This window comes from Tachypleus tridentatus, chromosome 5, assembly GCF_004210375.1.
Source record: "Tachypleus tridentatus isolate NWPU-2018 chromosome 5, ASM421037v1, whole genome shotgun sequence".
Lineage (NCBI taxonomy): Eukaryota > Metazoa > Arthropoda > Merostomata > Xiphosura > Limulidae > Tachypleus > Tachypleus tridentatus.
In genome coordinates this window covers 29569362-29593725 of record NC_134829.1, presented here as the reverse complement: position 1 = coordinate 29593725, position 24364 = coordinate 29569362, and the positions used below count along the sequence as shown (strand labels likewise).

General features: G+C 34.9%; 1 protein-coding gene across 1 annotated transcript in view; it reads left to right on the top strand.

The window, feature by feature from the left end:
- LOC143250823 (uncharacterized) overlaps positions 1-22947 on the top strand; it is a 35411-nt gene extending 12464 nt beyond the window's left edge. The window contains exons 3-5 of the mRNA XM_076501876.1: positions 7902-8017; positions 19796-20211; positions 20981-22947. Of these exons, the coding sequence (XP_076357991.1) occupies positions 7902-8017; positions 19796-20211; positions 20981-21819 (1371 nt within the window). The 3' untranslated portion in view covers positions 21820-22947. The remainder of the gene's footprint in view (positions 1-7901; positions 8018-19795; positions 20212-20980) is intronic.
- Positions 22948-24364: the final 1417 nt, after the last annotated feature.

The window sequence follows — 24364 nt, the reverse complement described above, 5'->3', positions numbered from 1 at the left end:
GAGTGCTTTTCTGAAATGATTTTGTCACGTGTTCCGTGCTTAACGTATTTTCCATATCAGAGTCTTCTGTTTGTAACATTTAAAAGCTGTAACATATTTATAATGAAAATTTTACTTCAGTATGAACAGTCTATATACAAAGTTTTATATTATGACGTCCGTTAACGACTACCAGTATGTGTGGGATGTATAGGTAAATTAGATTTTTATTTATTTTTGTGCGTGTAAGGTTTCATAAGAAAGTGTGAGAAATATCCCGAGATTAATTATAAATATTGCTTCAAACCTAAACGAGTGCCCTACGAAGTTAACCTGAAAAGTTGACCACTCCAGCAACTACTAGACAAACAACTACTTTATTTCTAATCCTTGAATTATCTAAGTAACTCATACTCCACAGACGTTTTAAACATAGATTTGTTAATATATTTATGACAGGAAATAATTGTGGGTTACTTAGTTTGGTGGTTACATTCAGGATCCTTGATAGAACATGAGTTACACATACAGAGATTAACCCCACTAATTACAGGTATATAATTAGACATTATGTGATTTCAACTAGTTTTTTTGTGTGTATAAAATACGTGATTTTACTCAGGTTTTATGTAGAAAATATGTAATTTTCTCTAATTTTTTGTGTAAGAAAATAACAGATTTTATGCAGTTTTTATGCAGAAAATTGGTGAATACATCCAGTTTTTGAGTAGAAAATTAGTGAAAACACCCAGTTTTTGTGTATATAAGTTATTTTACCTAGTTTTTTGTGTAAAAAATACGTGATTTTTATCCAGTTTTCTGTAGAAAATAAATGAATTCACCTAGTTTTTTGTGTAGAAAATAAGGGATTTGACCCAGTTTTTTGTGTAACTTTGGGCTTAACACCAAACAAACACACGGTGTATCGGTGTAAGTTTCTTACGATGAGTATTATAACAGGCAAAAACATAAAACTTCTCAAAATGATGAAATAGTTAAACTTCAGTGATGAACAACATAAAAGTTGATTGTTAATATGAAGGTTCTCACACTCAAATCACAGGCCAAAATTTATTGGTGCAGCTGTTACTGAGCATCTTGAAGATGTGCGAAAAAAAATTATCAATAGATGAAGGGGTGTTTAAAGGCTGCACCCATTATTTTTAATCAGTTGGAAAAGTTGACACATATGACTGGAAACAACTTGCTACCAATTATACGTGGAGTTAGACATACAGTGTAAAAGCGGAACTCACTAATATTCTTATATTACACCATTTACATTATGTGATGATAGTGTTATTCAAACCTCCTCAGTACAGTAAGTTTTTAATGAACTAGAGTTGTGAATAACAATAGAATATATATTAGGAAGTTTGATTCTCATCAAACACGTTTTTATTTTCCATTTAACAGAATTACCATCTGCGTTGTCTATTTGATCTATTATAAGCTAACAGTGATATTATAAACTCGGAGATGTATTATTCAGTAATTCAGTGTTTCTAATAATGTATTATCGCAATAGCGGCTGTTTCAAAATACGTTATAAATAAGCATATATTAACATATATATAATTCGCTTGTTTGCCCAGTATGGCCAGGTGATTAGGGTGCTTGACTTGCAATCTGAGGGTCACGAAATGACCCTCTATATTATCAAACCAAATAGTTAGATAGATACAGAGTTAATCTGCTTGAAATAATGAAAAACAGAGAAGACACAATGACATATTCAGGAACTAAATTATCTATAGAAACATCACTCCATATACTCCTGATAAAGTATTGTTGTAACTGCTTCTATTGGCTACTCAAATAGGGTCTAGTATGGCCAGGTGGTTAAGACGTTCGACTCGTAATCTGAGGGTTGTGGGTTCGTATCTCCGTCATATCAAACAAGTTCGCCCTTTCAGCCGTCGCGCATTGTTACGTGACTGTCAATCCAGCTATTCGTTGGTGAAAGAGTGGCCCAAAAGTTGGCGGTGGGTGGTGATGACTAGCTGCCTTCTCTGTAGTCTTACACTGCTATATTAGGAACGGTTAGCGCAGATAGCCTTGGTGTAGATTTGCCCGAAATTAAAAAAAAAAACACAAACAAATAAACTTGCTTTTATACCAGTTTCATACGACCGGTGGCTTCCACGTATTTCATGACATGAGTAAATTTATATTTTGGCCTGTTATAATACAGTGTAAAGAATTTACTTAAAATAAAATGGGTGAAATTATATGTATTCTACGCATAATACAGGAGATCTCAAGAGTAATTAGTTGGTAATTTGCAGTAGCTACAATAGTTTGGTTAAATTCGTTGTTTGATTTCTACGTGTGTTTGAAGTTAAGCACAAAACTAAACAATGAGCTATTTGTGCTGTGCTCACAACGAGCATAAAAACTCGATTTCTAGCATCATAACTCCGCAGACATGTAGTTGTGTCACTGGAAAGAGTGCGAATTCTATATTATTACAGATCATATAACAAAACAACATCACGGTTTAAAAGCAATTTGGTCTTTAGTGGGTTTAAAACCCAGTGGGGTCCTGATTCCCTTCGACAATTCTAGGCTTAACAAAGACATCCAGTTAACCCATCGTCTTACTTACTATTTGTTTCTTAAAGTTTTGCTTCACTTATACATTTTTTTTTTGAATAATAGGCAACTTGTAATAGGCAACTTGTAATGTATAATGCAAAATATTATATTTTAAAGACAGTGAGTTAAATGACAGTTTGTATATATATGAATTGGTTAGGAAAGACTATTCGAACATATTCGACGAGAAAGTCAAGCAATTGGTTAACGAATAAAAAACGAATCCTACCGACAGTTTAGTTAAATGTTCATTTAAGTGTTTTAAACAACAAGTATATTTATATTTTGTTCTAACTACAACTTATTTCAATTATTAAGGTATGTCTATTTCCATGATTTAGGATTTTTATTATTTTCCATGCTGTTCAAGTATTCACTTTTAAAACGTTTTGTTGTCTGTGGAGTACTTACAGAATATGGTACTTAAGTCTTAGCTTCCGCCGTGTGGTCCCCCAGTGGCTTAGCCGTATGTCTTAGGACATTTAACGCTAAAAGCTTGGTTTCGATATTCGTGTTAGGCAGAGCACAGATAGCACATCGTGTAGCTTTGCGCTTAACTCCAAACAAACGGTCTTCAATGCATAATTTAAAACAAAGATGCAAACTGCAAAAAAAAACAAACAGAAAATGTAACAAGCCTTGAAATACGTGTGTAAAATGTGCGGACATCATGCAGATACCACTTACATAATTACCCTTGAAATACGTGTGTAAAATGTGCGGACATCATGCAGATACCACTTACATAATTACCCTTGAAATACGTGTGTAAAATGTGCGGACATCATGCAGATACCACTGACATAATTAACCTTGAAATACGTGTGTAAAATGTGCGGACATCATGCAGATACCACTTACATAATTACCCTTGAAATACGTGTGTAAAATGTGCGGACATCATGCAGATACCACTTACATAATTACCCTTGAAATACGTGTGTAAAATGTGCGGACATCATGCAGATACCACTTACATAATTACCCTTGAAATACGTGTGTAAAATGTGCGAACATTATGCAAACAGATACTACTTACATATGTAGTCATGAAATACGTGAATAAAATGTACGACCTATTGAGTATAGATAGTACAGAAATACAAAACTACGAAATAATTTTGCAACATGTGCGGACTGTGATTGAAATGTGGTCTAGTCAGTTGAACCCTATGTAGCAATGACCACGTAGTCATGTACGGAATAATTTTGAAATATGAGTCCCAAACAAAAAACACCGCACGTGAAGGACAATCAAATAAATGTAAGATACCGACAAGAGCGTGCTAATGGTAAAATACACACACGTATACAAATATGTGCAGGAATATTGTTTGGTTAAAGACAGAGCTACAGAGTTGACTCTGTCCACCACGAGGATTGAAATCCGAATCTGGCGTCGTATAAGACTGAAGACTTGGTGTTGAGTCACCATAGAGAACGCACGTATATGTAGATCGCAAAAGTAGTATTTTTGTTTAATTGTATGAAATATTTTGTTTTTAATGCACAACCATATTGATCTCTCCTCGTTTTGCTCCCGGTCGTACCAAACATGCTCGTCCTTTCAGCCGTGGGAGCGTTATAATGTGACGGTCAATCCCATTATTCGTTGATAAAAGAGCAGCCCAAGAGTTGGCGGTGGGTGGTAATAACTAGTTGCCCTCCCTCTAGTCTTACGCTGTTATATTAGGGACGGCTAGCGCAGATAGTCCTCAAGTAGCTTTGCGCGAAATTTAAAACAAACAAACAATAGTTTTCCTTTTTTTTCTTTTCGCTTACAAAGAGTGCAGTGCAGATGTGGAGTATGACTTGTTCATCTTGTTCGTTTCTTGTCTTTGATCTCAAGTCCTATCGTTCAAATGTTAGTTACGTTTTCGTAGATGCTAGGATGATACACGTTAGAAAAGTGGTTGTTTTCAACTGTTGTCGTCAGCTACCAACACGTCTAAATGTAATACATGGAGGTGAAATACTCGACTTAGAAAGATAAAAAAAGGAGAGAAATAAAAAGTCCAGATTTATATGCAGATTGAAAAAAGAAAGATAGAACTGAAGATATTCTTTTCTAGATACGAACTAGATAAGAGGAGATTGGTTTTAAACTGACATTTAGTCAGTGAGTGAAATTAGACATAAGAACACGTTGACAAATAGATAACGAAGAAAACATCAAACATTTTGTACCAATTGTATGGTAGAGTTCCTTCGTACGTGTTTGTCTCAAAAAATTATCAGAGTATATTGATTTTCATACGTCATTTGTACGTACAGGTAAAACTTGGTATTTCCTAAACCGAAACAGGAAGACGTAACGTCGCGTGCTTTTAGGCTGACGAGCGGCTGTAATTATGTTTGTGAAGCATTGGAGCGTGCCTACACCAGGACACACAGTAAAGTCTGTAAATTGATTACTGACCACAACGTTGATAAATATTACCAAATATATATATTTAGAGGCCTGTACTTACGTGAAATGTGTTGTAATCAATTATATCGCTTTACTTTATTAAGTAGTATGAATACCACTAGAGGGGGTTTGAATCTACACACGCAAGACGACCCGTTTCTAAGCGATGACTGTAATTTTTTCTTGTTTGTTTGTTTTAGAATTTTCGTGCAGGTTACCTGTGCCTAGTTGTTTTTAATTTAGAGCTGATGTGATAAGATTAGAGGGAGAACAGTTAGTCCATATTATCCATCACTACCGTACCCTGGGCTGCTATTGTCTGATTGAATAGTGAGCATCCACAAAGCGCACCTGCGATCCCAAAGTGTGAAGCGCGTTTTGGTTTATAATAAGGAGACGTAAATATGGACTAATTGGACTTACAGTCCAAACAAGCTAACAAATAAGCCACACCCACGTTTAATATTTTCCGATTTTGATAATTTCAATAAAATAAATGATGAAGTGATGTAAAAATAAAACAAAAACTACGGTTATTTCTGTGAGAATTATGACCATGCAATGTGCCCCTAATTAAACATTTGCTAAAGAAATTAATGAAGTGAACATGTAACAGCGAGATAACGGTTAGTTTTGAGAAATAAAACCGATTAGTGATAATAAAATAAAAGTCCATTGTCTCAACTTCAGCGAAATGGTTTACTGATAAAAAAAAACTAAGTTACCTGAAGTGAGATCGTTTGGTAATAAGAGAAAATATTTTGTAAAGCAAAGGTACTTAGGGTTAGATACATTAGAACTCGTATAAAGCGACGTTGTTTAGTTTTTATTAATTAAAGTTAGTTCTATTTCGTTTGAATAAAAGAGACGTAGTTTTATATTGCTTCTAAACTTAAGCGTTCTCAGCCATTACTGCAGATTTGACGTATACAAGACAAGAATACGAGATTTCGGTAAACACAAATAATTTTGATTTAATTTTCAATTAAATAAGGGTTTTTACTCTAAACAAATAAATTTTACTGACTTACCACTCTAAGGTTTTTGCTTTACAAAACTGACAAATTTGATATAGTTTTCTTCAAAATTCTATCTTTACTTTGTAACACAAACTTCACATAATGAGTAAGCACTACATGTCGGGTACCAGTTTTAATTTCACAGCACTTTCTTTATTTAACAATTAAAGAATGATTTTTATTTCTCACGAGAATAACTTTGTCTGGTACCACACAAGAGTTTAGTTTTCTTTTTTAACACATACCGCTTATAGCGCTGTCTTTAGTTTGTAACACATAACGGTTTTCCTTCACAAAACTAACTTTACTTAAGTACCACACAACGATTTTAATTTTACATTTACTTTGTAACACACAACGATTGTTACTTCACAATTAAACTTAGGGTTTACACTCATGTTTTATTATACTCAAATATCTTTCACTGGTGTCGTCAACAGATTTACTTACAACTTTAATTTTTGTTTAATTATAGTTTTTACTTTACATAACTGGCTATAATTTTTATATTCATTATGTATTGGTTGAAATCATTAAAATCTATCTTTCAAAAGAGCCTTAAAAGAAAGTACAGAAGTAATATTGAAGCTTCTGCTATAATTTCAAGTTTTATATTTTAAACAAAAAAATGAACATACTACTTTGGCAGAGGTAAAGATATAAGGTATTATTAATCAAGTAAAAATTAGTTGAACAGAACAAACTATTTTAACAGATGTGCTGAAACAGTAAACTTACTGTATCTACACTTATCCGTCTACCTTTTTAATAGCAGCCAGTGTACTTCAAAGTGAAAGAAACAGTTCCGCCCTCTAGTAACTATGTATAGATTTTGTTTATATACAAACAATCTGGATTTACGACTTTCTGTTGGATTTTTGCTTTTTATTCTAACTTCTGAAGAGCTTAAAATTCCAGAGAAACTTATGTAACAGTCTATACTTAGTAACAAAGTCATGGAAACTTTATTATTACAGCTACAATTTTATTTAATATTTAGACAATGGGATAAAACGTCACTATACCTTTTTTCAGTACGAGTTTCACGTGACTGAAACTACATAACACTTGGATTATACTTTGTCTATTTCAACTATACTTTATGTTTTGTAGGTTTCTATCTATTCTTCGAAAGTATTTGGTGCTTTGCCCTTACGCGTTTCTTATCAATATAGTCCTAAAAGATATCTCACTCTTACGTCGTTAAATCTGTTACCGAAAATTCTTTTATTATAAAACCATTCAGCAGTTTATGTACATTATTATACTTCAAGTGCAGATGTATATGTACTGTTGAAGTTAGTGAATAATAAAGCCTCGTTAATGTCAGAAGGGCGACAACACATTTCTAAAATACTGCCACTCATTCGTGACACTTCGCTAATAACTGGTCCAACAATCAAGTTTACTCTAATTCAAAAGCCACTTGTACATCTTTTTATTTGAAGCCCTTACTGAGTCTCTGTTTACGTGTTAAAATTCAAACAATATGCACGTTTAGAGTTTGGAATATTATTGTATAGAGAGAAATTAAGGGCAAATTCCATTCCCAGCGGGAATCCAACCTATGTCTACCTCCGATTTTAAGTGCCAATTCCAGATTCCTGTGAACAAATAATCTGAACTCTTTGTTTTCATTTCTATAAAACTCAGGAATATACACGTGTCATTCCGTTGAGAACGAGAAACGAAAGTAAACATGGCTATAAATTCATCAAAAGACTTATTTTTCGGAGAAGGTGGTTCTGTTGAATTTATTGAAATCTTAGACAAAACAAAATATAGATTCACTATGGATTACCATCCTTAAAAATAACTTTTTTTTTCTCTTTACACGTGGTATTTTCCATGTATACGTGTAATTCATCATGGTTTTTTTTTTGTCATATCTTTAGGCTAACGGATTTGACTTGAAAGAAAACTTGGAAGCGTGGAGAAGTTTGCCATACGCAGCTCCTGTGTATTACCCCTATGATACGGCAGGATTAGCCGGTTATCCTTTTGCCAATGGGTATGTTTCATTTTTGTCAGATTTTGTTGGAGATCTAAATAGACTTTTAAATTATGAATAATTTTTGCAACACGTACAATTGTAGTGCAGATTTACCATTGTTATTATCATGTGAATTGGTACGCTTTTTTCTACATGAAGGCTTGGCATGGCCATGTGGTAAGGCGCTCGACTCGTAATCTGAAAGTTGCGGATTCGAATCCCCGTCACACCAAGCATGCGCGCGCTTTCAGCTGTGTGGGCGTTATAATGTGACAGTAAATCCTACTGTTCGTTGGTAAAAGAGTAGCCCAAGAGTTGGCGGTGGGTGGTGGTAACTAGCTGTCTTCTCTCTAGCCTTATACTGCTAAATTAGGGACGGCTAGCTCAGATAGCCCTCGAGTACCTTTGCGTGAAACTCAAAAACAAACAAACAATATTTTACATGACAAAGTAAGGCGAGAAATGTTAATTTAACTTCTAGATTTTTTTTGTACTACACTTTATCGAACTTAGTTGTACTTGCTGAAAGAGGTACACGTTTCAGTATTTGGCGTGAGACAGCAGTAACATGCAACTACATTTATTTACTTCCAAACAAAGTATTTTGCTTATTAACTCTTTAAATTGAATACAGATGTCCCCCGTTAGTACAGTGGTAAGCTTAAGGATTTATAGCGTTAAAATCAGGGTTCGATTTCCCTCGGCGGATTCAGCAGATAACCCGATGTGGCTTTGCTGTAAGAAAACACACACACGGATACAGACAAGACAGTTCACGTTGTAAGCACAAAATAAAGGTTAGTAAACAGAAAGTATGATCATCATTGCAACATGTAGTGTTGCTCTGTTATATTATTTCTACATTGTTTGTTTGTTTATGTGTAAGGGAAAGAGAAAAAAATAATGACCATATTGAGCTTACTTAAAACGAGAATATCTCTCGTTGATTACGTCATTCAACAAGTTTTTCATGTTTATATTTTCTGACTGAAGTTGTAATTTGAGTATCAATAAGGATATATATATGTATTGTAGACAGCGATCGTGCATTACTTCACTAAATTTTAAACCGAAATAATACGAACGTAACTCGTGTGACTTGAAACCACAATAATACTGCACCTATAATAAAAATATAGTGAAATTTTCTAGACAAGGTATGACTGGTTTGTTTGCAGGGCTGCATATGAACAAGTCGAAGGTTCGAGCCGCGATAAATTTACAACGTTCCCCACTTTCAACTGTGTATTTTTTATTTTTAAATATAAAAAACGGTGACAACCAATCAAGCTATTCGTTTAAGAGCACCTGCACAGTGCTGCTAAATGACTAGTCCTCTAGTCAGACTTATAATGTCGTTCAGTCAGGTTTAAAGTTTCAATACCAACACTGGTGTTTTACTTAACTTACATTACAAGATGACAAACGTTGGTACTGTATGAACTACAATCTTCTGTAACTAGATCAGTATTACTGTAAACTCTTTACGACTTAATCAGCGTTTCCTCGTCTTTGTTCTTATTTATTTTGTACATATAACGTCTCTAACATTATTAAACTCAGTATTCATTTGTTTATTGTTAAGTACAAAGCTACATAGTGAAAGGAAGGGGTGTGAGTGTGTATGGCTGAACTGGAACTCGCTATATAAGAACTGGTTGAAAGGCACATGTCACATGATCAGTATACCATACTAGCCGAAGTATTCCATATATCTGTTTAATAAGTGGTAAAATGAGAGCACGCATATTACTGTTTGGGAATCTATCGTCCTTCTTGACCTTCTGACCAAGTGCATGGAATTCCAATCACACTTAATTTTTGCTAGAAATACCGAAGTTCATCGTATGTCCAGTGCCTCAATCTACCGGACGCTGTTCCTTTTCTAAATTTTTATAAACTGTTTTCTTAGATTTTCTTATAAGTAGATACATTGTTTGAACATAAAAAAAGTGGATTTCACTTGTCATGGTTCTATTGATACCAACACATTTCACACGGCCAGTAAAATGCACTGCATAATGAGTTACATAAACTATTGAGCTACCGCGTTTCACTCACAATCTGAATAACCAGATCCGTGTTAACCATGGACTAACACTTAAGGAAATCGACTGTAACTTGGTATGACTATGTAAATATATGTTGTAAAAGACACTCACGAACAGTCGATAAACTTTTTAATTAGTTAATCACGTTTTCACAAGAACTCAAATAACGTTTCTTGAAGTCTTTGTACAGTGTTTATGAAATATAGTATTGATGTAGTGCTCAGAGCATATAATGGTTACGTAGTGCTCAGGGTATAATGTTTGTTTGTTTTTCGAATTTCTCGCAAAGCTACACGAGGGCTTTCTGAGCTAGCAGTCCCTAATTTTGTAGCATAAGACTAGAGGAAAGGCAGCTAGTCATCATCACTCACCGCCAACTCTTGGGCTACTCTTTTATCAACGGCTGAAAGGGCGAGCATGTTTGATGTGACGGGGATTCGAACCCCACGACCCTCGGATTACGAGTCTAGTGCCCTAACTACCTGGCCATGCCGGGCCTCTCAGGGTATATAGAAGCTATATAATGCATAAGACGTATAAAAGTTGTGTAATATCAAGGAAATATGATATTTGTACAGTGTTCACAACATATAGTATTTATAGAATAGTTAAGACATATAGTATTTGTATAGTGCTCAGGACATAATATAGTTATAAAACGCTTAGGAATAAAGTTTTTATATAGTGCTTAAGACATAATATTTGTAGAGTCCTCAAGACATACAATATTTATATAGTGTTCAGGACATATTATATTTATATAATGCTCAAGACTTGTTATATTTATATAGTGCTTAGGAGATACAGTATCTATGTATGTTAAAAATGTATAGTTTGTGGATAGTGCTTAAAATTTATAGTGTTTATATAGTCTCCTGATTATGTTGTGTTTATATAGTGCTTAAAATATATTGTGTTTATATAGTGCTTAAAATATGTTGTGTTTATATAGTGCTTAAAATATGTTGTGTTTATATAGTCTACATGTTATATTGTGTTTATAAATGGATCAGGAATATATAGTGTTTACATAGTCTCCAGATTATGTTGTGTTTATTTTGTGACCAGGTATATATAGTTTCAAGATTTCCATCCTTGTTCTGTATGCTCCAATCTTATTTTACACAATATATACAAAATTATAATTTAGGTAAATGGATGACTGTTCGTCGGGATGAAATTGGCTGAGCCACGTTTTGCTCACATTTAACCCTAGGTAGTCCTTATCCAGAGTACAGTCATTCGATCGGTTAAGCACTCATGTCCCTGAAGGTGCAGGTATTGAAAATGTTGTTCAGAAGAAAGTTCTGTGAAGAAAAATTTCTAATGCGAATTCGATAGTCCCTAGTTTTAGATTGTGACTTAAAATGTCATAGCTTTTCATATTTAGTCGATTTTTGGCATATTCTACAAGAACAATAATATAACGTTGAAAACAGATGTCTGTCTGTCCATTGAGTACGAATATAAAGCAGAAACAGATAAGATGAAATACGCAAAAAACAAACATCTATATATGAAGATGATAGGCCTAGTAGGAGCACCTATTTACTTGTAATGCTGTATATCAAAACGATTTTTTAAAATCAGTTCATGTCGTTTTATGAAAATAAAAAAAAATTACATTTTTATATTTTAAAGAAACTACGCGTACGATAAGCACGTTTGAACATGTTTTGTTTTTATTTAAGTTTCTAGTAGGTTTAATGTGTAATTTTCTAAAATGTTTTTGGTAACTTCAATGTTTTTGTTTTTTTAGTTCTGGGAATTCTGTTAACAAATATAAAAACATGGTTGACTGTTTCAAAGTTTTGAAGGAGGAGTGTTATAAAAATGTTCTGCTGTTAACTGGGATAAAGAAAATAACCGATTAATATCATTGAAGATGAAGTAAATACATAGATATAGATTACATTTGGCCAAGGCCCGGCCAGATGGTTAAGGCACTCGACTCGTAATCCGAGGGTTGCGGGTTCGAATCCCCGTCGCACCAAACATGCTCGCCCTTTCAGCCGTGGAGGCGTTATAATGTGACGATCAATCCCACTATTCGTTGGTAAAAGAGTAGCCCAAGAGTTGGCGATGGGTGGTGATGACTATCTCCGTTCCCTTTAGTCTTACACTTCTAAATTAGGGACGACTAGCGCAGATAGCTCTCATGTAGCTTTGCGCGAAATTCAAACCAAATCAGTTGGCCAAATATTACATTTTGTATGGTTAGATACGTGAAATAATATGCCATCTTTGTCGAGTTTTAACGCGTTCTATTAGTTTTAGTACAAATTAGAAGCAAATCTGACGTTCAAACTGTGGTTGCAAAGCAACGTGTGTCTCTTTTGGTGACGTTTCTATAGACAAGTTACACACGTGCTTAGTTTAAATTTTAAAAGACACTAGAAAGGCTGATGCATTTTCTTGTGTAACTTGGAAAAATAGCTATTCGAAACGTATCCCGTTTTATATAACAAACTAGCCCTACCATCAATGTTTTCGATATCAGTATAGCCTTATTTTGTTGTAAATGATTGAATAAAAAGCCGCAGTTGTGCTGTCTACTCTCTGTCCACCTTTGGGAATTAAACTTAGTGGTGACTCATCGGAGAACATCCAACATACTTTCAGTTTGAAGAGTAGTGGATATAATTAATGGATTTAATGACCTCATATTTAGTTATGTGTAGCAACAACGTATTTTGAGTGGTTTAGTTTGCTTTAAATTTTGCGCAAAGATAGACGAAAGCTATCTGTACTAACCGGCCCTACTTTAGCAGTGAAAGACTAGAGGGAAGTCGCCTAGTCATCATCACCCACTGCCAACTCATGAATTGATCGCCACATTATAATGCCCCTAAGGCTGAAAGGGCGAGCATGTTTGGTGGGATAGGGGATTCGAGCTCGCAACTCTCAGATTACGAGTCGAACGCCTTAACCACCAAGCCATGGCACATCCTGTTTGAGTAGCTAATAGAAGCAGTTACAACAATAATTTATCAGGAGTATATGGAGTGACGTTTATATAAATAATTCAGTCACTTTGTTTTCTCTCTCTCTTCCTTGCAAGTAGATTATCTTTCTCTCTATCCAACTACTTGGTTTGATAATCTAGAGGATCATTTAGTTATGTTTGAGATTAATGAAAATGAATCTCAGAGTTTAATTTTAATATCTCGTTCAATTTTCTTCTGAAGTTTTAGAGGTGAATCTTTCAAGTGTAAGTTGGTCATCAATACCAGCAGACATTGTTGTTGATGGCAACCATAGTCGTTATATGCGTCGTCGATTTTGAAGAAAACTTGAATTTATAACTAATTTTTAAATTGTAATTAATAGCTGGTTAAACTCTACGAAGTGAAGATTTATTGTTAAAATCTGACCCAATGACGCACACAAAGATTTGTTGCTAAAATCTGACCCAATGACACACACAAAGAATCGTTGTTAAAATCTGACCCAATGACACACACAAATATTTATTGTTAAAATCTGACCCAATGACACACACAAAGATTTATTGTTAAAATCTGACCCAATGACACACACAAAGATTTGTTGCAATTTTGAAATGACTTTTTAACCTTCTCTTCATTTAACTGAGAAAATGTATCCACTTGACGATAATATATTCGCATGGTGCGCATGACAGGTGACGTGAAACAAGTTACAGTGCACATGTATAGAGCTGGTTGAAGGGTTACTTTTCTTCATCTCTATAAACAATAACTATGAAAAAAAATCTGTACTGATATAAAGTGAGTGGCTATAAAACACGAGGGGGAACAAGTGGATTGCGTTAGAAAATACATAACAAGACTTATTAAAATGTTTGCATCAATTTCTTAAAGTAATATTATGTTCAGTGTCATTTATTTTGGGTTTAAAGTTGAAGCGTTGGCTTTGAAGTTCTCGCGATGATCACGTGGTCACTTTAAAGAGTCACGCTACGCTCACCTGCAAAGAAAGCCATATGTAACCCAATGCATTTCTCGGAGAATGTTTTACAAGTGTAGATGCTACGTTGGTAACAGAAAACGATAACAAAATGACAACAGATGAATTATAGTTAGCACCTTTCTAACGTTTAGTCTTTTATGATTTATAAGATAGTGCTTCTACTTGCTGCTACCTGGTGGGTTCTTATGAATACACTATTTATCTGACGCTGAAGAGTTCTACTCTTTTCTTAGAAATACTGACTGCACCTTAAAGTGTCCCCTGGTGACACAGCGGTAAGTCTACGAACTTACAACGTTAAAACCCAGGGTTTGATTTATCGCGGTAGACATAGCAGATAACATATTCTAGTTTTCCCCTAAAACAAACAAGTACGTATAACTCCCTGTGTTATAACTCGTTATAACACGGTCCAATACTAAAGATATGCTAACCTAGCTTGTGAGAAACTACATACTTATATTCTAGGGCGTCTTGTTATATTAACAGATAAACCAAACACATATTCTGTAAATATTTCATTCGAAAATACAAGTTGAAAAATAAGTCATTCCGCATATTTAGTAAGCCAATGCTGTTGTCTTTACATAACTTCTGCGTTTTCTAGGTTTTTGGTAACAGTTGATTAGCACAAAGAATTTCCTGGATTAAATCAGCACTTGTGGCTCTCTTTTGGTCATTAATAAGATATTTTACTTTTTAACAATAGAGAAAACTATTGACTTTAACAAATATACATCTTCCATCTAATTTGTCTTACCCTTTAGACACGTGATATATATATATTATCTGATTTGTCTTACCTGTTAGACACGTGATATATATATCTTTCATCCGATTTGTCTTACCCTTCGGAAAAGTTAATTATTGATCACTAGAAGAGAACAACAATAGATTTATTGTCACACCAGTGTCTTTATTGACAAAATATCTCTTTAAATATAGAATTTTTGAAATAATACAAAGGATAGACATTGGATAAAAATACATTAACTCTGTAACTTGTATACATATTATTTTTGTTTTAGTTTAATTAAGTCTAAACTTTATCCTAGTTAATACTATTCACAAATAAATCTATAATGTTATTCTACGACCAAACGTTAAGCCTTTTTAAAAACTTTTATAAGTTTTCACTATGTTATTGTACAAAATGTCTACTACGATGCTCTCACATCCAACTTTTGTATACATCTGTTCAAAAGAAACGCGTGCACATTTCCAGGACTGAAATAACTGAACGTTATTATAATAGATAACATTATGAAAACGTCAGGAAATAAATTGATAGTCGAATTCTTGGATATAAAAAAACGAAAATTTCCAACAGAATATAAAAGGCTATTAAAGTTTGCATGTAGTGTCGTTGTCCAAAGTCGGTTTCTTCTAGATTATGGGCCCGGCATGACCAGGTGGGTTAAGGCGTTCGACTCATAATCTGAGTGTCGCAGGTTCGAATCCCCGTCACACCAAACATGCTTGCCCTTTCAATCGTGGGATGTTATAATTTTACGGTCAATCCCACTATTCGTTGGTAAAAGAGTAGCCCAAAAGTTGGCGGTGGGTGGTGATGACTAGCTGCCTTCCCTCTAGTCTTACACTGCTAAATTAGGGACAGCTAGCGCAGATAGCTCTCGTGTAGCTTTGCGCGAAATTCAAAAACAAAAACATATTTTAGATTATGTTATACACGTATTCAAAAAGCCAAATAATGAATATCAAAGGTACTTTTGTAAGAAATACATTCCACGTTTATGGTGTAGCGGTGTGTAGGCGTAATGGTGTTTTCATTCAACTTCAGTTGTTCGTTAAGGCACAATTAATCCTAACGAGTTAATTTAAACGAAAGTCCCATAACAGTATTAATATTTCAATAGAAAAGTCAGATTCGTTCCTATTCTCAACCCCAAATGTTGGCTTTCCATTCTTCCACTAATTGTTTTATCCGGTGTTTGTTATGAACGATGAAGACGTGCTTGTGTTATTTTACGTAAGTGCTACACCTGATTTCCATTTAGACGTACTTGTAGGTAATGATAAATGGCTTTTACGTGGAGCCGAGCGTTTACCAAAATACATAATTCACACTTTCACTGAACTGTAAAATTAGTAGGCTTAGCGTGTCGAAATGAATATCAGTGATTTTATTCTCCAGAGTGAAAGAAAGGAATTACTTCAACGCCCAGCGCTTCTAAGTAGACTGAAGCACAATTCAGGAGGAAGATAGGGCTGTTCTCAACTGGAGGATATATTAGCTTTCAGGCCTGATGGAGCGTGGTTTCAACCGCAAGTGGGCGATATTTCTAAATCAATTTCAAGGAGCACCGACGCTTGCTGATAGAGTAGATTTCCGGTGCGTAGCTGTTAGCTCATCATTCATTGGTCCTCACTTGCAAGAAAAAAAAAAATGTATATCTTCACCGTAGCCCTTAACTGAGTATTAGAAAGCAAACTTGAGCAGCGAAGCATAACTACCTGATTTATGTGCAAGAAAAACTGAATGTAGCAAAGGAATGCTACAGACGTCTGCTGGTTAAAACAAGGATAAGTTAATCAATGCATACGCGTTGTTTGGTGAAACGTGTTTTTTTTTTTTTTAAGTTGATGGATAAAACCTTATGCCTGCTCTGACTCCACATGAATATTTATTTCTTGTTTACTATCATTTTTGTTTGATTGTTTATAAGCGCAAAGCTACACAATAGGCTATCTGTGTTCTTTCCACCTTGGAATCGAAACCCGATTTTTAGTGTTATAAGCCTTCAGACTTTCCTCTGAGTTACCGGGAATGGGGGAAATATGAGTTTTTGGCATAATTTTTTTTCTTTTCATTGCTTAAGCTTAATTTTGGCAGAATCCTACTCTGCTGTTTAGATTTTAGGCCTTTCTGTAACGGATTGATGAGCTAGGATTGTAATCTGCGCAGGTAATGGATAAAAATTCATATAAGTTATAAATTAAATTCATTCAGGCAATTGGTGAAAATCCTAGTCGGTACAGATAACAGGTTAGAATCCAATCCGTGCTGATAATGCATTAAAAATCCAATCTGTGCTTATAGTAAGTTAAAATCGTTGTATGTATAGATAAGGGGCTAGAATCTATTTCGTGCTCATGTTGGATAGAATTGCAATCCGTGCAGATATTGAGTGAGAATCCTAGTTCGCACAGGTAATAGGCTATAATCCAATTCGTGTAAATAAGATAAAAGCTCAATCCGTGTTGATGATAGGCTAGAGTTTTCAGTCTTTACGTTTAACGAATGAGAATCCTAATTTGCACAGATAATAGGTTAGAATCCCAATCAGTGCAAATAACTGAATTAGACTCGCAATACATTCAAGCAAAATTCTCCGAAATGTATAACTAATCCATTAAACACGTTTATGACAGTTATTAAATTTGATTTCAAGTTAACTACTTTATATTTGTCCTATAAAGTTCTAGAATCTCTAAGAAAAACATATCTAACGTAATAATTATTCATAAGGGCCATCGACCAATCAACCTTTAAATACATTTTTCTCAACTATTTTTGCTTCTTGGTTGATTAACTTATGAATCACTTTAAAATTTGAAAACAAACAAAAAAACCATCATTAATCTCACTAATTACTAATGGGACCGCTGTATGTTACGCATAGAAAATTAAACATTCTCACCCACATTTTTATTGTTTCTTCCTGTTGTGTGTTGCAATAAGCAAAATCATTAATTACTCAAAAACTGCAGTATTCAAATCCAAGTAACAGTGAACACTATTAAAACTAGTCCACAGTTTTAAGGTAAAAAAACAATAATAAAAACGGGAGATTGGTTCACATGAAGTTTGAAATCTAGAGTTTCGAAAGGTTGTACCTTAAATTATGTTTCTAACGTTGTTATTTTAGAGTATAAGCTCTCTAACTGAAATTCTGTGTTACCAGGTGACGAAAATATGACGTTATAACATCAGAAACTTTTCTTATTTGTTTGTTTTGAATTTTCGCACAAAGCTACACAAGAGCTATCTGCACCAGCCGCCCCTAATTTAGCAGTGTAAGACTAGAGGGAAGGCAGTTAGTCATCACCACTCACCGCCAATTCTTGGGCTACTCTTATACCAACGAATAGTGGGATTGACCGTCATATTATAACGCCTCTACGGCTGAAAGGGCAAGTATATTTGGTGAGACGGGGATTAGAACCTGCAACACTCAGATTAACAGTCGAGTGCCTTAACCACCCGACCATTCCGGACTAGAAGCTTTTCTAAGACTGTACAAAAAACATATTTTTTTCATTCCAGCACTCAGAAGTTTGCGTTATTTTGAGAACACATTCCATCCCACTACATATCTTCCCCCCCCAGTAGCACAGGGGAATGTCAGCGGAGTCACACCGTGAGTAACCGGATTTCGATACCCGTGGATGGCAGAGCAAAGATAGCTCATTGTGTAGCTTTTTGCTTAATTCTAAACAAATAAAGTATATATATATATTTGTACAACAAACATTGTGTATGTTTGAAATTTATGTGGCATAGAATATAAAGAAGAAACTTTTAGTAGTTCTCCCCTTTTTTAACTCTGTTTAGGCAATCGATACGCTGATTAGCAAATAAAGGTACAACCTGTGGTATTTTAACACTTACTAACACGAAGTCTCATAGAAAAAAAAGGTACCGTTTATAATCTGAACCCTAGAATTATTGGTATGTTCACATGGCCACATTGACTTCTTAAACCAACTTTTTTAAAGCTACTTATGCTACAAGTTGCTTATGGTCCCATGATTTTGATGGTTACAGATTTCATTAAAATAATTCAGTTACACGAATGAATGATTTGGACAAAAAACGACATCAATATTTTAATTACCCTCATTAATTACTGGAGACCTTTATGTGGTTTATGCAGAATCATAATGAATGACACACAGTTCTGTACATAGGAGTTTTGTTTCGTGAGTGCTATTTTACCTACTGTGTGAGCTGTTTTACCCGTTAAATTGGTTATTTTATTGTCTATATATGCATTATGCCGTGTAATTCATTCTGTTATTTTACCCATATAGTCCGAGCTCATTTATTTTATTCAATATTATTTGAAGTGTATTATTCTAACAACATCAAGTGGATTGTGTTCTTTTATAGAAGTTATGAACTATATTATTTTGTCAGAACCGAATAAGTTACAACTAAATTATTTTCTGCCGGGACAGCGACAAGACTTCAGATTTACAACGCTAAAATCAGTGGTTCGATTTCTCTCGGTGACACAACATGTAACCTAATGTGGCTTTCTTATAAGAAAAGAAACACACGCACATGAACTATGTTATTTTACCAATACCAAATAAGTTATAAACTATGTTATTTTACCAATACCAAAAGTAAATTACGAACTGTGTTATTTTACCAATACCAATAGTACGTTATGAACTATGTTATTTTACCTGTATCAAATAATATTATGAACTTCGTTATTTTACTAGTACCAAATAAGTTATGAACTATGTTAATTTAGCAGTGCCAAGTTTGTTATGAACTTCGTTATTTTAGCAATAACAAGTAAATTATAAACTATATCATTTTCAAAAGCTAAATGACGATCTGGACAATTCTACTAATACTAAGCGACTCGTGTTTTTGCTTTCTTTTACCTATATTATATGAGTGGTTTATGGACTTGCGGCTGATATTCTTTAAATTTTGTCCAGCTGATACGACTTCTGAAACATAAAACATACAGTTATGATGAGTCTAATTAAAAGTTTTCTCGGCTTCTAATTACTCTTTAAATTTCATCTGTAGATATGGAATGGACTTGAATGGGGCTAGGAGAAAAAACGCCACTCGAGAGACAACGAGCACTCTCAAGGCCTGGTTAAACGAACACAGAAAGAACCCTTATCCAACCAAGGGTGAGAAGATCATGCTGGCGATCATCACCAAGATGACACTGACACAAGTGTCCACGTGGTTTGCTAATGCCCGGAGACGGTTGAAAAAAGAAAACAAGATGACCTGGTCTCCACGTAATCGTTGTGAAGATGAAGATGGAGATGGAGATGAAGATGCTAGCCGGAACAAAGATTTTGATGATGAGGAGACCAGTAAGATGGAAAAGAATAAAGAAAGCAGCGATGATGACCATGATGACGTCGGTGATGTTAGGACATTGCAAGATGAAGACAAAGGACCAGTAGGCTCAAAGGATTTCCATGAAAGTAAGAAAGAATATTCTTAAACATTTTAATAAGATTTAATTATCAAGACCTTCAAGAATATTACAAAAGCTTTTAATAAGATTTAATCATCAAGGCCTTAAAGAATATTCCAAAAGTTTTTAAAGAGATTTAAGTATCAAGACCTTCAAGAATATTCCAAAAGTTTTTAAAGAGATTCAAGTATCAACGCCTTAAATAATATTCCAAAACATTTTGACAAATATTTAATTATCAAGACCTTAAATACTCTTCCCAAAAACTTTTCATTAATATATAATTATCAAGAACTTAGTATAAGAGGTTACTCTCAGGTTACACTTGTTTCTTATGCATGAATTATCGCCAAGTGTTTAAGTTTGAAATGAAATAAAAAAATGAAAATTAGCATGTTAAAGCAATGACTTAGAACGTGATGCTTCGTAACTTGTAACAAATGGGAAAATATTGAAAACGTAGTCTTCTAAGTTACTCCATAAGATGACGTAAACATGTCCAAACATGTACAGTGTTTTTTAAGTAGTGGCCGTTGGTGTCCAATAATTATTATTTGATTGTGCATAGTGCAACGTTGTATTTTAACTAATATTTCAGTTGATCCATATATTTTACAAAATACAAAAATAAAACAATGTAATTTTTCTTATTAGTTGGAAAACACTTGATTTAATACATCAACCGTTTTTCATAAAATTTATCATTTTACAGTATATTTTTGTTTGACGTTTTCATGTGCTGCAAATGGCACTAAAGTTGTTTTATATTTACACAGGATCACCGGAGTCAAGGAGTGAAATTGTTGACGTAGAAGACGATCCCACTCAGTCTCCAGCACAACACGATCCTTCCGAGCGGCTCAGATTAGATCTCAGGGAAACGGCTCTGTCCGTGCTTGGTCAAAAACGAGTTGTTGTGTCCAGCCCATCTTCTGAGGCTTCTCTCGGATCAGACTCTGACCCCTCACAACCACCGATACTAAGGCTGAGCGGCCCAAGCCCAGCTTCTGAGTCTCGAATAACTCCCGGTAAGCCCAGGATCTGGTCAATCGTTGACACAGCTACATCCACTTCTTCATCACTGTTTGGAAACTCGCCCAGTCTTCTCACGTCTTCTTCCTCATTGATTTCAGGATCAAATAAGATAAATCCTCTCCAAAGAGTAGCGCGCTTAGACTACTTGGGTCCTTATCCCAAGCCTTCCACTTGGTACCCAAATACATTGGTTAGTACGGCAGTCCCTGGCTCGTTTTCTTTATCGAATGTTTACAGTTGTGCATCTGTTGTACCTCCAGGTTCTGTACTTACCTCCGCTAATTCCGGCTCCTCCAACTCTTCTCTAGTCTCTCCATCTGTCCTCTCGGACTCCGCCAGTGTATCGGCTTCTTTGAATCGGCTCAGAACAGCCGCCGCTGCTTTTAGTGGAAGCGATGTAGCCCTGAACAAGGCTGGGGCAAGTAACTCTTCCGTCTTTGGTCTTGCCCTACAAGGAACTCGGCTTAATCCATCCATACCTCATCCGGCAGGATCCGCCGCTGCTCTAGCCGCTGTATCCGCCACTACAGCCGGAAGTCTTACGGGCACAGCATCTGCTAGAAGCTCCCTGATGTCATGAGAATCAGGAGGTCCTATGAAATATATCTGCACAAGCCAGTAGACATCTCGATTAACCAGGATTGAGACCATCTTTGGTGAATGATATGACCACGAGAAGAACGGTCACCCAATAACCAAAGACATGCTGCCAAAATAACCTGTCAAAGGGAAGGACTGTTATATCAAACTGAAACAATATACAAGCCTGAGAAACAAGAATGCAATGTTGAGTAGACGTGTGTGTGAATGTGTAAATATTTTCTCAAAGATGGCATTACAGTACTGCTAGAGCCTAAATGGTTTGTTTTCAAGTGACTTGGTCTTCCGTGAGCGAAATAAATACCCGAGCGTAATCTCCCTTCCATAGAATCTGTATATATCATGTCAAATTTCGTTGAAAAAGTGCCAGAGAATGTTAGTACTAATATAAACATCAATTCCCTTTCCACCGTAATCTTCATAAACTGAAAGTGCGAAACATCCAAAGATGTACTTATCCACAGACTCCATTTTACCGAACTAATCGAATGTTGTTTTTGAAGCCAACCGAGCATGTTATTATTATATTAGAAGTACTAAATGTGCCGATCCGATTTCAAGACACTTACTGTTGAGTAAACCAAAGTGTTTTCTGTACAAAAGCAACAACAATAACAAAACATGAATATATATAAAGCGTGTTTCCGTTGCCCTCCATAGTATTAGTTGTTGTGCTGTAAAACCCTTATATTATTGGCATTTGCCATCTTATTGATATTGTATATGCATGTGGTTTACGAATGAGAAAAACAAAAACAAAACAAACAACAACTGAAATGTGAGTGTTAATTTATTGCTTTTGGTACCAATGGTATTATCCTGCCTCGGTGATTTTTTTGTTTGTTTGTTTTGGAGAGCGTCGGTGTAACGAAAATTTTACTCTGAAATAGTGACTACGTAGCCACACGAAGATGTAGAAGTGAAAGACGTGGATTCTAAGCTACTTTAGGCTTCCTCTAAGACATCGCTCTGTCATATGTAGATTCCTTAGGAGACTGGGACTTTTAGGCATTGATAGACAACGACTTTCTATTATAGCTGTATCAAAACAGTCTGGGTTGAAATGTACAAGATTTTATTATCTGCCAATAAAGTAAAATACAGGAAACTGGTTGTGGAAGTCAATGTATTTTCGACTGCTATACACATAATACTTGAAAGTCGTCGCACAAAAATAACGTTTCCAGTTACTTCTCTTTATAATACTTCGAATCCCCGTCACACCAAACATGCTCGCTCTTTCAGCCCTGGGGGCGTTATAATATGACGGTCAATCCCACTATTCGTTGGTAAAAGAGTAGTCCAAGAGTTGGCGGTGGGTGGTGATCACTAGCTGCCTTTCCTCTAGTCTTACACTGCTAAATTAGGGACGGCTAGCGTAGATAGTCCTCGAGTAGCTTTGCACGAAATTAAAACAAACAAACAAACTTTATCGTACTTGTTCACACACAAACGTTCACATACATAAATATCCAAATATTGTAACAGGTAGTATAACGAATTTTTATGGTCGGAATAAAACTTCGGATCACTTGTGCAAGTTAGGTATCGTTAACTATTATAGTTCAAGGTTTGTTTATCAGTTGTTCAATACAAAGCAGTATAGTGCATTGTTTATGATGCAGATACCAGAGGGATCGAGCTTCCATGAGCTTTAATGTTGAAGCTCTCGAGCTTTACCACTAAGTCAGGATTTGAAATATAAGAATAAGATAAAATCTGACATTTGAAATCCTTTTATACAATAATATTTTACTTATACCAATTTTCAATGTAACAACTGAACACTACGAGTTTGCAATTGATAACGAATTTGTCCTAATTTGTTATGCCCATGCATACTTGTAAAGACGATCCTAATGGACGAGTTGAGATTGCAGAAACTATATTTTTAAATAAAACTAAACACAGCAAATCTGTGGCACTTTACTAGTAGTAGTGCAAAGAAATGTGGTATTTAGTGGCTAACGTACTTGAATGATTTTAAATATTGAAAGACAGTGTAACTGTGTGTTTAACTAATATTTGGTGGGTAACTTACCCGACTTCTTAAAAAACGGAACTAAATAGTAATTAGGGGTTACTTTTTTTTAGAATGACCTTCGTGGAAATTGAGATATTAATTTACTTGACTGTTTTTTTTAAAACTAGAAATGAGTGGTATTTAAATGGTTAACAAATATGTGTGGGAACTGAATAGTTGAAATTATTAAAGCAAAATAAGCAGAGTGGATATATATATTTTTTTCAAAGATAAAATTTTAAATATAATTTTTTGCGAAAAGATAATTAACAAATACGAGTATTTTCACAATGTTTCTACCATACGTTTGTGTTGAGCACGTGTATCAAGTTGTACTGCTACCCGTTTCTAATTTTGATCTGATAGACTAGAAAAGGCTACAATACCCACTGCCAATTCTTGGTCTACTCTAATCAAATAGTAGGATTTGATCGTCACTCTTATAAATATCTACAACCTCAAAGTGCTGAGCGCGAATTTGAGGTAACCGTATGCAAAGTTT